Below are 17,317 nucleotides of genomic sequence, written 5' to 3'. Positions count from 1 at the left end.
TATGTTGGAAAAATTAAAATGTCCATTTTTTCCTCCACGTTGCATTAGTTCCTGTGAAGCACCAGAAGGGTTAATAATCTTCTTGAATGTAGTTTTGAGTAGCTTTAGAGGTGCAGTTTTTAGAATGGTGTCACTTTTGGGTATTTTCTGCCATATAGACCCATCAAAGTGACTTCAAATGTGAGGTGGTCCCTGAAAACAATGGTTTTGTAAATTTTGCTGTAAAAATGAGAAATCGCTGGTCTACTTTTAGCCCTTATAACTTCCTAACAAAAAAAAAAATTGTTTCCAAAATTTTGCTGATGTAAAGTAGACATGTGGGAAATGTTATTTAGTAACTATTTTGTGTCAGATAACTCTCTGGTTTAACACAATAAAAATTTGAAAATTGCGAAATTTTCTCCAAATATGGTTTTTTTTTCTCACAGATAAACGCAAAAATTATCAACCTAAATTTACCACTAACATGAAGCCCAATATGTCACGAAGAAACATTCTCAGAATCGCTAGGATGCGTTCCTGAGTTATTACCTCATAAAGGAACACTGGTCAGAATTGCAAAAAATGGCCAGGTCATAATAGGCTGGGTCATGAAGGGGTTAATGCCACTATTCATTCATCCATTCATTGTTATTTCTGGGTTTTGCTGGAGTTCAATCTATGGTAAAAATTACCTGGAAACATTATTGTCCAGGTCAGGGCAATTATGGCCACACCAAACTTGCAGCGATTTTATTTTTCTATTTAACCACTTAGTGACTGCCAGTACATCTTTTTACTGACCTGATACACAAGAGAACAGCATCCCCCCAACGAGTGAAAATGCAGCTGCTGTCAGCTGTCCGTGATCGGCGTTGGCAACTAACCCCTTAGATGCGGCTGTCAATAGTGACTACAGCATCTAAACGGTTAACAGATCATAGGGGCTCCCTCTTTAACCCCATCAGCACCCGGAGACCTGAGATCATGATTGTGTGGTCCTGATGGTCGCCATTTCAATTCACGGACAAATAACGGCCTTACATTCTGCCGCCTAGGAGCGCGAGCATCTCATTAACTCAAAACTGAAAATAAAGATCACACAACAACCACAAGACAGATTTCATCAACCAAATTATCACTGTAATCAGTGCAACGGCGCTGACCTGACACTGTGTGTAGGTTACTGTGCACAGTACTGCTGACAGGTTCCCTTTAATGTATCAGTTTTGAATATGGTGATGGGTGCAGTTTATAAAATGGTATCACTTTGGTGGTTTTCCAAAATATAGGTCCCCAAAAGTCTCTTCAAAACGGACATGGTGCCTAAAAACAAAAATTTGTAGATTTCCTTGAAAAAAAAAAAAAATGCTTCTAGATTTTATAACCTTCTAAGATCAAGATGATGCTAATGTATAGCAGACATGAGCTAAATTTTATTTATTAACTTTTCTTGTGTGTTATCTGGTGGATTAAATTTTTGGAAGTTTTTGTCAAATGCTGGATATTTTTATAAATCAATACAAAACATATCGAACCAAGTTTACAATTAACATAAACCATAATGTGTCACGAAAAAAACAAATCTCAAAATCATTAGGATATGTTGAAGCGTTCCAGTTATTGCCACAAAAAGAGACATGTTAGAATTGATAAATTTGGTTTTGTCAGTCACAAAGGGGTGAAAATGAAATTTAAGGCCGGGATCACACTACCGTGTGTTATGCGAGAAACTCGCACGAGTCTCTTCCATCAACACCTGGCGCTACCGCCGGCACTCAGGACCGGGGCTGTGGCTGCATGTATTTCTGTGCAGCCGCAGCTCCGGTCCTGAGTGCCGGGGATAGCGCTGATACGAGTTTCTCGCATCACACACGGTAGTGTGATCCCGGCCTAAGGTCATGTTCCCACTTCAGTATTGTGTCAGTATTTTACCTCAGTATCTGTAAGCCAAAACCAGCAGTGGAACAATCAGGCGAAAAGTATAATAGAAACACGTCAGTATTTCTCACCCACTCCTTACTTTGGCTTACAAATACTGAAGTAAAATACTGACCAAATACTGAACATGGCTTAATTCTCCCTGCTGCCCATGGCCATTTCCAGGCATCGGGGCGTGTAGTGAGCTAATAAAGTCACTGCTAAAGATATAATGAAAGCTGAATCACTCCCCTGCACTTCAATTGAAAGCCTGCTCTGCACACAAACGCTGCAGTCAATCATACTGCAGGCAAGGGATTCTAGCACACCCACCATATAGCAATCGGTAACTTTAACATCCCCCTGCACACCCCAAAGCCTGGAAGAGAATGGCAACTTACAGAATAAAACCATTTCTCCCTGCAGCTGCTCTTCCAGTATGCCAGGGTTAGAGCTGTGTGTTCTGACCCAAAGTCATTTTACGGGATCACCAGTGAGACCAAGTTGTGGGACTCGGCCCGCTCAGTCATGAGCGCCCGGAGAAAAATGCGCACCTCCATGAACATAAACAATTCTGTGTCATTACTATGTGCGCAGGACTCTTCTACCATTTACAGGCAAATGTACAGTAGTTGTCATTGGAAATTTCCATCAGCTGCCCTCTGCTCAGGTTATGTGATTGTTAGCCTTTATGTTTGTCTTTCTCAGAATTTTTCCATATTTTCACATAAGACGCACTTTTTTCCCCCTCAAATTTTTGGGTGAAAATTTGGGTACGTTTTATAATCCAAATGTAGCTTACTAGCTGCGGTGGAAGCAGGGTCCTAGGGCCACTGCTGAGGAAGACACTGGCGGCAGGCGTTGGGTGATGCTGCGGGCCCCACCGACATTTTGTCAAAGCCTGGAGCCACTGCACATTCCATGCTTTTCAATGACGTGGACTCTGGGGGGGGGAAAGAAAAAAAAAAAAAAAAAAAAAAAAAAAAAAAAAAAAAAAAAAAAAAAAAAAAAAATCGCTGCCGGAGGTAGTGCATGCACGATCGGTGCACAGAAACAATCTGTGCATGCGCCACTTCAGATGGCCATTTTCCTGGAGTCCACTGCATTGAATAGAATGGAAAGTGCGAGAGACTCTGGGCTTTCACAAAACGTCAGTGGAGCCGTCGCACCGCCGAACACCACCTCCTACTAGCCTGGAGCCCGCAGCATCCCCTGCCTCAGCCTCCAGCATCAATGACCCTGCCACTAGGAACCCAGATCCACCGCCCCCCCAGGTAAGCTATGGTAAAAGCCGATAATAAAATGGAGGCGCATCTTATAAAGTCATTTTTTCCTATTTATCGCCCCAAAATTTGGGGGGCATCTTATAATCTGCAAAATACGGTATACTACCCATAACGCACTGCATTTGAGATGAGGAAATAGGAGATCAAATATGAAACCTCAAGAAAAATATAAGACAATGAGACTAGTTAGTACTAAAAAATATTGACTCTTCTATATCACCGACTAAACAGGACTTAAATGTTATTTTACCTGTAGAGTACCCCTATATCTGCAGGTAAACAAGGTTTCTGGAAGTGACAAGTTCCGTTTAAATGTTCTAATGCCCCCAAAGGTCTTTTATGAGATGGGAGGGCAATGGGAGGAACAATATGTTACATAAACAAAAAAGTAAATAGATAAAAGCATGAAAAACAAGAAAACAAGTGTCAAAGATATAAAATAATTGTTTTGTGGAGGGAAACACAATTTAAAATTTATAAACAAAAACTGTCAAATGGACCGTAAAACCTCCCACCCAGGTGTATGTACCACTGTTGCACCATGCAGCAAGGGATCCACTAATCCTATGCCAACTGGGATACAAAGCTCAAGAAACAAAAATAGCAACGTGCGCCGTGATCCCACCTCCATATCGCTGAATATGAAAGCCGAGGGTACTGCTTATTAAATGTCCCACTTACTAGCTTACTAGGTTGACGTTCAAATTGTCCAAAAAGTCAGTGCATGAACCCGTCCTGTAGAGTATCTCTTAGGTAACATTTATCCTTGTGGAGAGTGAGATGCCAAGCCTGGCATGCCAATGTGAGGAAACAAAGAAGTTGTCCATTACTTGGACAACTTCTTCTCATAGCCCCCGCTTAACCCCGATAAAATAATAAAGCCTATACTCACCTCCCATGCCACTGCCGTCCCCATGGTGTCGGCACTAGTTCTCCTTGGACTCCTGTGCTGTTGTTGCTGCAGTCGTAGCCCGTACTTACTCTTCAAGTTCGATTTGTCCGAAGGCAGAGACAGCGACGCCTGCGCTGATTGGGCGACAGCGTCACGTGTCATAACAACAGCAAGGAAGTCCCGGGAGAACTAGCGCTGACACCGTGGGAACAGTGAAGCACGGTAGGCAAGTATAGGCTTTATTATTTTATCGGGGCCAAACATTTGGACCAAGAAGGGGTTGTCCTAGTAGTGGACAACCTCTAAGCCTTGCTATGCTCCTCTGGGAAATTAAATTATGCAGAGTATCTCAACACGCTGACTGACAATCCTGTTGCGGGTTTGTTGGCCTCTGTGCAAATGGCCCGCAATGGATCGGCCGATTGGAGTAAAACGTATCAGATATTACCTATAGAAAGCTTTCAGTGTAGCTTGGAAAACCGTCTATAGAACTTAAAAACGAGTCCTATAGCTTCAAATATCGGAGCGGCTTAAAACTGACACTGGCTGAGCGCACTGCTCTGTGATTCACAACGCTGCCAAACTACGGAAGGTTCAAAGAACAAAAGGACCCCAGCGATCCCACGTGTATGAAGGCATCAACCACATTCCTCAGGGAAGTCCTCCATGTCAGGTAAGTACAGTATATGCAGATTGCAGTGGCCTGCATATGAAAGCCATTTTCTAAGGTGTGATCACCAGCAGTATACCTCATCTCTACAAAAAAAAAAAAAAAAATCACATTTGGATGGAAAAATATCTACTTTGGTGAGAAAAAGTCCACAGTGTCTCAAGTCATGATGGCAGCATCATGATGAGTGGCTTTCTTAGCGCTGGATGCTGTCACATTCCATGTTGGGAGCACATTGTGTCGCTGACAAGCTTTCTGGGAGGGGATCCAGCCCTAGACTTGGTGGTGAGACAATGAGGGCACACATTCCTCCGGCCCTGATCACCTGCCGAGACACCGTCTTGGTTCTGTCCCAGCAAAAAACAATCACAAGTACAGCCAACTAATTGTAAGACACGCCGCGCAGCATTTTACCTGGCACCAAAACGATCCCAAGCTGTGTGACTTCCGAACAGCGCTCTACGCACCGGCTGCAGGTATGAACCCTGTGTAATTACGGCCATCCACAATAACCTCATCAAGAAATATTCATCTATCTGAGCAGTGGTATATATCTATCTACAGCCAGGTGCACAAGTAGCTGCAGAGTGGCAGCATTTTCAGAACTTTCCCTATATACACATATTAAAAGGAATTGGCAACAAAGCAATCCAAATGCGATTAACCCCATCTTGTGCTAGGAGTTATATAACCATTGAGAACACAGGATTACTTCTTTCTCAATGGTGCATGCTATGCCTTCACTCCATTCATTGGACTGCCGCATACAGTGCTCTGCTGTGTCCAGCAGTCCCATAGACAATGAATGGAGTAGAGGTCAAGCACATACAGTACACCCATGCTTCTTTCAAGAAGCTGCAGATCCCCATCTCAGGATTTCTAGGGGTTCAAGCAATCTACAAGCTATCTCCTAACTAAAGTAATATGGGATAACTTGTTTCTTGGGAGTAACCCTTTAACCCCTTAAGATAACATGGTCAATTCAACAGCAGCATCTACAAAGTGAAACAGTGAAAAGGCTGCATTTGTGTGGAGTCAAAAACGCAATAGAAAAGCAAGTAACCCAGGAGTGCAGAAATGTTGCAATATGACTCAAATACTCATTTTATGAAGGTAGTCTGAAGTGGTCCGATCGGCCCCTAGACCTGTGTAATATGGGCATGCGAACATGTGCCAAAAAACAGACGCCCATAAGGGATTTAGATTTCAGAACAACAGACAATGTGTTGCTATCAAGTTGCATGAAATCCCAAGCAATCATAGCACTCTAGTGACATAGGGCAATATTTAGTCGTTTCCACCCCCATCCTGTAAAATCATGGCATATGGCTGGAAGTTCGCAATCACCCAGCCAAGGCGCTGCTGTGCCGAAGGATATCTGTCCGGGGATCAACGCGGTGCCAAGCCAGATCCCTCTCCTCTCACAGGCCATAAGACTGCCCGGGTCAGGAAAAACGTCAATCTAAAATGTAGAACAAAGCGTTCCCACGGAGGGACAGCAAGCAGAGGTACGGAAAACTACAAGGAACAGAACGGATACCAGCAAAATCTGGCTTCCAAATCAAACATCTTTATCATACAATGATCACCTTTACCAGGTGTAAGATAGCACTTACTGGTTGTGTTGGGGGACACTCACTTGGCAGCGGATTAAGATGGTCAGGCACGGGTTTTTCACATACACAGTCCATACGCATGAAGAAAAGGCACCAGTCTTAGGGTATGTGCACATGTTGCGGATTACGCTGCGGAACCGCAGCAGAACTGCAAGTGATATACAGTACCATTGTAGTGTAGGGAAACCAAAATCCGCAGTGCACACTTCTTTTGTGTGGAAATGCTGCAGTTTTCCACCTGTTCCATTCTAGAAATCCGCAGATGGTAAACTGCAAGGGGATGGGGGGGTGGGGGGGGAAACAAACAGAAAATGCAGTAAATGCGCAGGTAAAACGCAGGTCATTTTACCTGCGGATTTAGCAAAAGCTGCAGGGAAAATTCCTCAGCAGATTCAACACTGTGCACATAGCCTAACATCAGACAGGTGATTCCTCAATGTTCATAACAGAGCTCCGCTCTCTCAGACCTGTGGTCACACAGGCTGTGCCATGTCCAGCACACAGGCTCTATAGCCTAAACACAGCTGCTTTCCCCGTCCGGGGTTACCACTTAGGAGCTCCTGTTCCACAGACTGACCTCCTGTCAGTCCTGGTTCCTGGGGAAGCTGCCGAACAGGGATCACCGTCCTTGTGTCCTGCACAGGACCAACAGTCCAGATTCACAGACGGAGGGTAGCTCCCCCAAACGCAATGCCTTCAGACTCCGCAAAAGACACGTGGCCTGTCCGGGTGCTATTCAGGACTCATTCGTCCAACACCCAGGCCACCAGGTCCAGGGCCTCACCGGGTGCCATCCAGGGATCTGACCCTACTCTCAGGATATCCCAACACACCGGCCTCCAGGTTCAAAGTCTCGCCACGTGCTCCAGGGATTCGATCCTACTCCCTGGATTTCCCAACACAGACCTTACAGGACCTTGCACCCTGAACCATTCAGGTACACACTCTGCCCATGTGACCCACCCTGGTCACATTATATGGTCCGTAACCACACCCACAGGTGAGGTATTGATCACATGGTCATGACCTCACTACAGGTCCTTTTACACACCTAGCCACACACAGGCTTTACTTTGGGCATTCAGACACGCCCCAGGGTGGGTTTGTAGGTGACTGGTCCTATCCATATCACCAAGGAACCTGGAAGCCTCCCCAATATAAAACAAAACCATCAGGAGTATATCTGCTGATTAAAACACGTTCCGGGTTCCTTAACAGGGCACCCACCCGTGTGATACATATCGGCCATTTACAACCCTGCCACTCACCATTTCCCCATCACAATAAATGGAATGCCTGCATGCATGTCCTGTGAAGCCCATACAGCGCCCCCTAGCTGTCACAGGGGTCACTGCATCACACAGCAGAGTACTGCAGTGCGCAGGCGCCGGACCTCTCTGACCTCTCCCGGCGCCTGTGCACTGTAGTACTCTGCCCTACCCTCAACAGGGCAGATATAGTACGCCTGCGCAGGAGCCGCAGCAGAAGTAAGGAAGAGGACGTCATCGCTAGAAGATGGGAGGCGCTGGACCGGACCGCGACACCCATCGGCCCAGACAGGACCCCGGGGTGAGTATAATCTAACTCGTTTTTCTTATCTTTCAGGTTACATCGGGGGCTTATCTACAGCATTACAGAATGCTGTAGATAAGCCCCTGATGGCGGTGGCCACATCTCATAAGCCAAAAATGGGGTGACAGATTCCATTAAAGGGGTTGCTCCTATTTGAGCAGTCTGAGACAATGGTGCTGTGAAATGCCCTGTCAGGGGGCTCCAGTGGTGCCCATGCCATTCATTGGCTATGGGACTGAAGAATATAATGGTGCTGTGAAATGCTCTGTCAGAGGGCCGCAATGGTGCCCATGCCATTCATTTGCTATAGGAATGCTGAATATAATGGTGCTGTGAAATGCCCTGCCAGAGGGCTGCAGTGGTGCCCATGCCATTCATTGGCTATGGGACTGCCAAATATATCCCAGCTCTTCATCTAGCTAACTGTATAGGTAATTTGTTGGCATTTTAGAGCACATTGTTAGAACTGATGTGAGGCCCAGAAGTAGGTTATCTCCTATCTAGATGGGAATAAAGGCCCCTATAAAAACATTAAAGCTGGCCAAATCACCAGTATCTACTGTGTTGGAGGGCTACCCCCCCCCCCAACACGCCTCCTTCAGGTGAAGTCGGAAGGATTGGTCAGCTTTTTCTCTAGAGATACACCACCATCAGAAGTGTCTAACAGCGGCTCCTCTGCTGTCACCATTCATACAAGCTCAGCTCTGCTATGTATGAAGTGTGGTAAGGTAACTATATAACAGCCATCACGTGTACGGCCAGCGGTGCCCACTAATGATCGTTGATTGCCTTGTATTTGTGGCTGTCGGCGTCAGTTTCGGTTCTTCTCTACTAACAGGTCAAGAACACAGGTCATGTGTTTGTATCAATGCAGGGACGCAGATGCATCTGATCCATAGCAAATCCCAGACACACAAGCTCTGCTGTGATCCTACACAACGCATACAGTGCTGAGGAAGACTGATTCACATCCTTGTTTCCCGCAAAACAGGAAAGGCCGCTGTATTCTAGCCAGCCGGAAGCACGCGGTGTATCCTGAGCCACGCTCGGCCCTATGTTACATCTAGATGGTCAGGACTCGAATCCTACAGAGATGCACATACGCTCCTCAGCACGGAAACTGGAACACAGAAGGAAGTCGTGGAATTCTGGAAACCACAGGCTCGGTAGGCATGGGAGAGGACCGCTCTAGCGTTGTTGTTTTTTTTTACTTTTAACTCCTTTCTTAGGGATGACGTGTAAGTGTGCTACATGTAGTCACATACTCACTGGCAGCCATCTTCACACCTTTTCTCAGTCCCACTCCGGCACACCACCACACTGCAGTTGTCATAGGCCACAATACACAGCGGAGGCAGTCTGAAGCGGAGGTCGCCATAATGGACATTCAGGCAGAGGCTCTGGAGCCCGGTACGGAGACCCATAGACTTGTATGGAGAACAGTGACTTCCAGAGCACACAGTGATCAGGAGGCTTACAAAAGCCTTGGCATGCCATCAATGAGGTTATTAACCCCTTCCCAACATCCGCCGTACAATTACAGCACAAGTCAGGAGTGGGGACAGAGGTTGAGCCTGATTTATACTCGGCAGATAATGGCTGTGATACACAGCCAACATCTGCCTCCAGCAGCCATAGATGGAGGTATCTACGACAGCAGCACTTACAGAACGCGGCCTGGGGAGAACTGTTCTAAGTGCCCGTCAGCTTACTCGAGATGCCATCATGGGGCGCCAGTGGGATGCTATGAAAGCCAAGGGTCTAACGAAGACGGTCTGCGCCTGCAATGATGGCGCTCCACTGAAATCCAGTCTGTGGCTGGGCGTCAAGACCATGATTTCTGCCATGCTGATGTATTACTGTATAAAGTACAAGCAAACAACTGTAAGTTCTAAAGGGACGACCAAAGTGTAAAATATATATTATAACAAAAGTTTGAATCTCACCCCTTCCCCCTTTATTTACAAAAAAAAAAAAAATAAATAAATTTACACACGTGGTATCGCTGCATCCATTATTAGATCCACATCAGATATATTAAAATTACCGCAATTAACGCAACTGGTAAACACGAAAGATAAAGAACTCAACAAATGCAAAATTATACGGTTTTGGTCACTATATAAATAGAAAAAAAGCAATAAAAGTCATACTAACTCAAAATGGCATCAATAAAAAGTGTCAAAGAAAACAAGCTTTCAGTTCTATCCACCGGAAAATGAAACAGTTTTGCATCTCTAAATAAGACAACAAATGCATTTTTTTTTCTTTAAACAGATTTACATTTTTTTTCATTACCAAAATAAAAAAATTAACAAGTTTGAGATCGCTGTAATCATACTGACGTGGTGGTGAATTGGGATTATTTTTACCACATTATGAATATCATAAAAGCAAAAGACATGAAAGTCAGAATTGTGATTTTTTTTTTTTTTTTTTTTTTTTAAACCATTATCCATGAATAGTGTCAGAAGGTACAATTGATCCAGGACAAAAGAAAGACTTCATAAGTCTATATGGACAGGAAAAAAAAAAAAAAAAAGTTATGGCTTTTGGACAACAGGAGGAAAAAAATGAAAAAACGCAAAAACTTAAATTGGCTGCATAGGGAAGGGAATACCTGTTTTATAGTTGAAAGCACTTGGGCACAGAAATCATCAAGATCCACTGCTGGCAATTTCCTTTGTAATTGCTGACCAATGAGATTCCTGTTGTGCTTGATGGGAGATACGTTTCAGCCACGCTGACTACTTAGGGTGTGTGCAGACGCTGCGGAATCCGCTGCGGATTAATCCGCACGGATTTTGCAAAAACCGCAGATAAAACCGCAGGTCAAAAGACCTGCGGATTATCTGCGGTTTGGTCCTGCGGTTTCACCATCTCCACAATGGTGGAGATGGGAAACCGCTGCGGATTCCGCAGAAAGAATTGAAATGTCAATTCTTTCTGCGGTTTCAAAACCGCAGGAAATCCGCGCGGATTTATCCGCACCGTCTACACAGCGGTTTTTGTTTACCATTCATTTGAATGGTACTGTACACCGCAGCTAAAACTGCTGCGGGTCCGCAGCGGCCAAAACCGCTAAGGAACCGCAGCGGAATCCGCAGCGTGTGCACATACCCTTAGAGAAGCATTAGAAACAAGCCACCTGGCGTTGTAAAATGGCTCCTGCTACACACATTTCCTCATGAAGTCCTCTGTAGCATTTCCCACATGGTCTGCAGACCAATCTCTAGCCATCACTGCTTCCATGACGAAAGCAGGACTCATCGCTGAAGAGGATATTCCTCCATTCCAGCTTCCATTGCAGTCTTGCTCTGCACCGTGACAGAATTGGAAATTGGTGGCGTGAGGTCAACGGAGCATCTGTAACTGGAGATCTGACTTGTAGTCCAATCTCATGCTGATCAATTCAGATGGTTAGTGATGCATTACGCATAGCAAGTGATGTCTAATTTCACTTAGAGAACAAAATAAAGACAGCTGACGAGATCATATGGGCCAGGGTTCCCCTACTCCAGTCCTCAAGGCCCACCAACAGGTCATGTTTTCTGGATGTCCTTAGTATTGCCCAGAGGTGATAATTGCATCACCTGTACAATAGAAGGGAAATCCAGAAAACATGACCTGTTGGTGGGCCTTGAGGACTGGAATTGGGGAACTCTGACATGGGCAACAACACAACCTTCTCGAGAGAACATCAGACGGGTCCGACTCCTGGAACTATAGCGTGTGGGGTGACAATGTACGGTAGGTGGACAGCTAGTCTTCATTCCAGGGACACTAACAGCTTGGTGTCAGATTGATTTAGCAGTGTAACGGCCATTTCGCCAAAGTGTTTCAGGGATATTTTTCAACATAGGAACGCATGTCCTAAACTTGCTATCCTGGCCTGCAACATCTCCTGACTTGTCTCCCATTGATCACATCAGTGATCTCAGTAGTCGGCAACTGCAGAGGGAGCTGCCAGCAGTGGCTGTTGATTTGCATGCCCAACTGTATCCAGTGTGGCAGGACATTCTTCAGACAACAATTAAAGGGAATTGGTCACCAGGTTTTTACCACTTTATCTGAGAGGAGCATCATGTAGATACAGAAACCCTGATTCTAGAGATGTGTCACTAAATGGAGTGCACGGTGTAGTCTTGATAAAATTAACAATTTTAATCAGCAGAAAATCACTGGCGGATAGCGATTTTATCAAAACTGCAGCAAGCAGCCCAGTAAATAATGCTTGACCGATTCAGGGTCTGTGCCCCTAATTATGCTGCTCTCAATGGGGTAGGTAGCAAAATCCTTGTGACACATTCCCATTAATAACCTCACTGATAGAAGCCACGGCGCGGAAGTGGGTGCATTTCAGTACCTGGCGCTCATACTCTGAGAATTTGTGAAAATGTCGTTTACATATTGTTATCACTTGCATATCATTATCATGGCTATTGACCCGGTGACTTTCAGAATTCCACAACTTTTCCTTCTTGGCGTTGGCAGTTTCAGTGTTGATGAGCGTAGGCACCATAAAGCGTACCCTGCATTAGATTCTATTACACATCCTTATACATGTACCGAGACCCCACTCGGCCATCCGGCACTGCTGGGACGTGGGGGTGTGCCTCCAGGCCATCCACCAAATACTGAGCAATAGTGATGAGCGAGTATACTAGTTGCTCATGTTTTCCCGAGCAAGCTCGGGTGTCCTCCGAGTATTTTGGCGTGCTCGGAGATTTCGTTTTCCTCGTCTTATCTGCATGATTTGCGACTTGTAGACAGGCTGAATACATATGGGAATTCCCTAACAAACAGGCATTCCCCACATGTATTCAGCCTGTCTACAAGTCGCAAATCATACAGCTGAGGCGTGAGGAAAACTAAATCTCCCAGCACGCCACAATATTCGGAGATCAGATGATCATGCTCGAGGAGACCCAAGCAACGAGTATACTCGCTCCTCACTACTGAGCAACAGTAAGATATGGACAAGACATAATAGATGCCCCCTCACATGATTAGAGGGGGCGTCCCACAACACATCAGCAGATGACCACGGTGTGAACGCTGGCTCTGCACAGATCCTGAAGCCCGGCACAGAATACAGACTCTGGCAGCCAAAGCTTGCTTCCACTGGACAGGTGTCCTCTGTAAGATTGCTGGGCATCCGAAAACAATCCCCAAATGCTGGAATGCGGACTACGCAAGATCGCTATTTCAGTAACACGTCCAAGTGCCATTGCCCCGTTATTTAGCGCATCAGAAGGAGTGACCATCTAACCTATTAGGCCATACTTATTAGGCCACGTGAACACGTTGAGTACGTGGTGAGCTTTTTTATATCGGTATTTGTAATCCAAAATCAGGAGAGGAAAAACAGAATGGAAACACGTCACCATTTCTGCATTTTTTACCCACTTGTGGTTTTGGCTTACAAATATGGAGGTAAAAATCTCACCCAATTCTCAACATGTGCATGTGGCGATAACACTTGTAATAAAACCCATTAAACATTTTCTGACGTCAGTAGGAGCAATCACTGGTAGTCTGTACCTTGTGGTCCCACCAATTATAGTTTGCAATGAACAGTAGATTTCCCAATACAGCCTATGGCTTGTGTCAGACTTGCGAGAAACTCGGATGAGTCTCGCACATCAATACCAGGCACTGCCGCCGGCACTCAGGAGCAGAGTGTGCGGCTGAATAGAAATACATGCAGTTGAACGCTCCGATCCGAGTGCCAGCGGCAGTGCCTGGTATTGACGTGCAAAACTCGTCCGAGTTTCTCGCAAGCCTGACCCCGGCCTATCTGTGAGTCTCAGGAAGCAGGGGCCAGAAAAGATGCCTTCAACTCTGCTTTCTATAAATGAGCAAATGCAACAGGGTTCAACTCAGATGCAGCCCGAAACTGAACATCTGATCACCAGGTGTCCAACTGATGGGACTGCCACCATTCAGGTAACGGGTGTCTGATCCCCGTTTCTTGGTGGAGAGGTGCTGGTCACAATGCATCTATTAGGAAAGCAGGAATGGCTCAGTGCCTACACATCAGATACCACTGAAACACCAGAAATGGTCCTAATGGGAAAACCATGACCTCCAGGACAGATATACAGATGACAACGATTGTACGGGCGCCTCAGGCAGATGAGGCACACTGGTATAATACAGCAATAGTACAGATAGGTCATTGGCATCACACAAGGCAGAGACATGATAAAGTGGGGAAGGCACACTGGCATTATACACAGGATATAGATGTCATCCATACTGTACACAATGGGGACATGTGATACCTGTGTGTCCGACACTTGATATAGATGTGATCAGTATTGGACTGAGGTGTCAAGATCCCACCAGTAACATTGGTTCTGAAAGCCCACGATTCAGCAAATCTGCTAAGGTTTCTATGACAAACTGGTAGATTGTTAAATTACTATGTATGCTGCCCTTGTGTATACAAGTTGCATTAAATATACTGTGCCAAGCACTGCTCACATAGGGGGTGGGGTGCCACGCTGGCACAGGGACCCACTGGGGTAGTCACCTGTTCCCTCAATGGAACAGTCGTAGCCTGGATGTTATGTAAACAAAACACAGAGACAGAGGGTGGCACACATGGGACATTGGCATCACACACACAAACAAGACTGGCATCATACCTGACAGATGTACAGTGGTGATAAAGTGGTTGTACATCTAATTGGAAGAATGTTTCAAGTGGGGTACCACAAGGCTCTGTCCCAGTTCCAAAAAAGGCAAACAGTTCAAGGATGTATTAATAGTAGTAATTATCCCCCCCTCTACTCCTCCTTGGTCAGACCTCATCTGGAATATTGGGCCCAGTTCAAGACATTAAAAAACCAGATCAAGTTCAGAGAAGAGCTACAAAGATAGTGAGCAGACTGTGAGGAACAGTTACAGGATCTGAGAATGTTTAGATTGCAAAAAATAATGCCAAGACGAGACTTAATAGCCGTCTACAAATTTCTGATGGGCTGTCACAGTGTAGAGGGATCATTATTCTCATTTGCACAAGGAAAGACTAGAAGCAATGGGATGAAACTGAATGGGAGGAGACACAGATTAGATATTAGAAAAAACTTTTTGACAGTTAGAGTGATCAATGAGTGGAACAGGCTGCCACGAGAGGTGGCGAGTTCTCCTTCAATGGAAGTCTTCAAACAGAGACTGGACAGATATCTGTCTGGGATGATTTAGCGAATCCTGCTTTGAGCAGGGGGTTGGACCAGATGGCCCAGGAGGTCCCTTCCAATTCTACCATTCTATGATTCTATGTGACAGATACTGTGGGTGGCACAGACAGGACAGTGGCATCAGACACGACAGACAGTGGGCGGCACAGACAGGACAGTGGCATCAGACACGACAGACAGTGGGCGACACAGACAGGACAGTGGCATCAGACACGACAGACAGTGGGCGGCACAGACAGGACAGTGGCATCAGACACGACAGACAGTGGGTGGCACAGACAGGACAGTGGCATCAGACACGACAGACAGTGGGTGGCACAGACAGGACAGTGGCATCAGACACGACAGACAGTGGGTGGCACAGACAGGACAGTGGCATCAGACACGACAGACAGTGGGTGGCACAGACAGGACAGTGGCATCAGACACGACAGACAGTGGGTGGCACAGACAGGACAGTGGCATCAGACACGACAGACAGTGGGTGGCACAGACAGGACAGTGGCATCAGACACGACAGACAGTGGGTGGCACATACAGGACAGTGGCATCAGACACGACAGACAGTGGGTGACAGACAGGACAGTGGCATCAGACACGACAGACAGTGGGTGGCACAGACAGGACAGTGGCATCAGACACGACAGACAGTGGGTGACACAGACAGGACAGTGGCATCAGACATGTCAGACAGTGGGTGGCACATACAGGACAGTGGCATCAGACATGACAGACAGTGGGTGGCACATACAGGACAGTGGCATCAGACACGACAGACAGTGGGTGACACAGACAGGACAGTGGCATCAGACATGTCAGACAGTGGGTGGCACATACATGACAGAGTGGTATCAGACATGATGGATGTGACAGATACAGTGGGTGGCACTGACAGCTGTTGGTGCGGCACAGATGGCGCTTACACTGCGGTGACAGGCGACGTCTCCATGCTGCTGGCGGAGGGAGCGCTGCGGGCAGATGTCAGCACCATTCCACGGGCTGGTAGAGCGGAGTCCCCGCAGCAGCAGTGCTCGGCTCTCCCGCTCACTCCATGCCCAGCTCCGGCTGGCTGCGCTTCTCCCGCACGTAATCCTCGCACGCCGGCTCTATGTCCCGGCAGCTGTAGTCCGCCCTCCGCTCAGCCGGCTGTCCGCTCTCTATGTGAGCGGGTTACTACGAGCCGCTGTGCGCTCTGTATCAACATCCTGATCTCACATCTCGTGAGCCAATTAGGACGGTGTTATCAGAAAGCAGTGGCGCCCTCTGGCTGTGGAAGACCTACACTGCGCTTACAGTGACCGGATACTGTCATATCATATGCCCTGAAGTACAGTAGACAAGACGGTGTAGTACCGTAAAGTACGGGCTGGTGGGACGGCTGTGTGCCTGGTGGCGCAGGGGTCGAGCTGTCCGTGTCTTCACGTTATCCTCTGTGAGGATGTTGTATAGAGGAGACCACCATTAATAAAGCACTGACACCTAGACATGGAATCTTCGGTGAGGATGGAGACCACCACTATTGACACGTAGATACATGGCAGCTTCTGTGAGGGCAGAGACCACCACTCATAAAACACTGACACCTAGACAAGGCATCTTCGGTGAGGATGGAGAACACTAATAAAGCACTGACACCTAGACATGGCATCTTCGGTGAGGATGGAGACCACCACTACTGACACCCAGGTCCAGACATGGCATCTTCTGTGAGGATGGAGACCACCACTACTGACACCCAGACATGGCATCTTCTGTGAGGATGGAGACCACCACTACTAAAACACTGATGCCTAGACATGGAATCTTCGGTGAGGATGGAGACCACCACTAATAAAACACTGATGCCTAGACATGGAATCTTCGGTGAGGATGGAGACCACCACTAATAGAGCACTGACACCTAGACATGGCAGCTTCTGTGAGGGCAGAGACCACCACTAATAAAACACTGACACCTAGACATGGCATCTTCGGTGAGGATGGAGAACACCACTAATAAAGCACTGACACCTACACCGTGTGCAGAATTATAAGGCAATTCTTTTTATTATTGAATAACAACTATGTTCTCAATCAACCCAAAAGACTCATAGATATCAAAGCTTAATATTTTTGGAAGTTGGAGTGGGTTTTTTTTAGATTTGGCTATCTTAGGAGGATATCTGTTTGTGCAG

The 17,317-nt window shown here is 46.3% G+C and overlaps 1 protein-coding gene across 2 annotated transcripts in view; it reads right to left on the bottom strand.

The window, feature by feature from the left end:
- Positions 1-16,368, bottom strand: part of KLHL2 (kelch like family member 2) — a 199,934-nt gene extending 183,566 nt beyond the window's left edge. Inside the window, exon 1 of one of the 2 annotated variants that reach the window (XM_073576986.1) lies at positions 16,067-16,368. In XM_073576986.1, coding sequence (XP_073433087.1) covers positions 16,067-16,134 — 68 coding nt within the window. In that variant the 5' untranslated portion in view covers positions 16,135-16,368. Of the gene's footprint in view, positions 1-6,940; positions 7,091-16,066 lie in introns of those variants that run through there. The other variant, XM_073576996.1, reaches the window with a different exon arrangement.
- Between the last annotated feature and the right edge of the window lie 949 nt (positions 16,369-17,317).

This window comes from Dendrobates tinctorius, unplaced genomic scaffold (genome assembly GCF_039654945.1).
Source record: "Dendrobates tinctorius isolate UK_male_01 unplaced genomic scaffold, ASM3965494v1 ptg000008l, whole genome shotgun sequence".
NCBI classification, from domain to species: domain Eukaryota; kingdom Metazoa; phylum Chordata; class Amphibia; order Anura; family Dendrobatidae; genus Dendrobates; species Dendrobates tinctorius.
The sequence above is the reverse complement of the archived record's forward strand: the minus strand, read 5'-3'. Positions and strand labels throughout refer to the sequence as shown.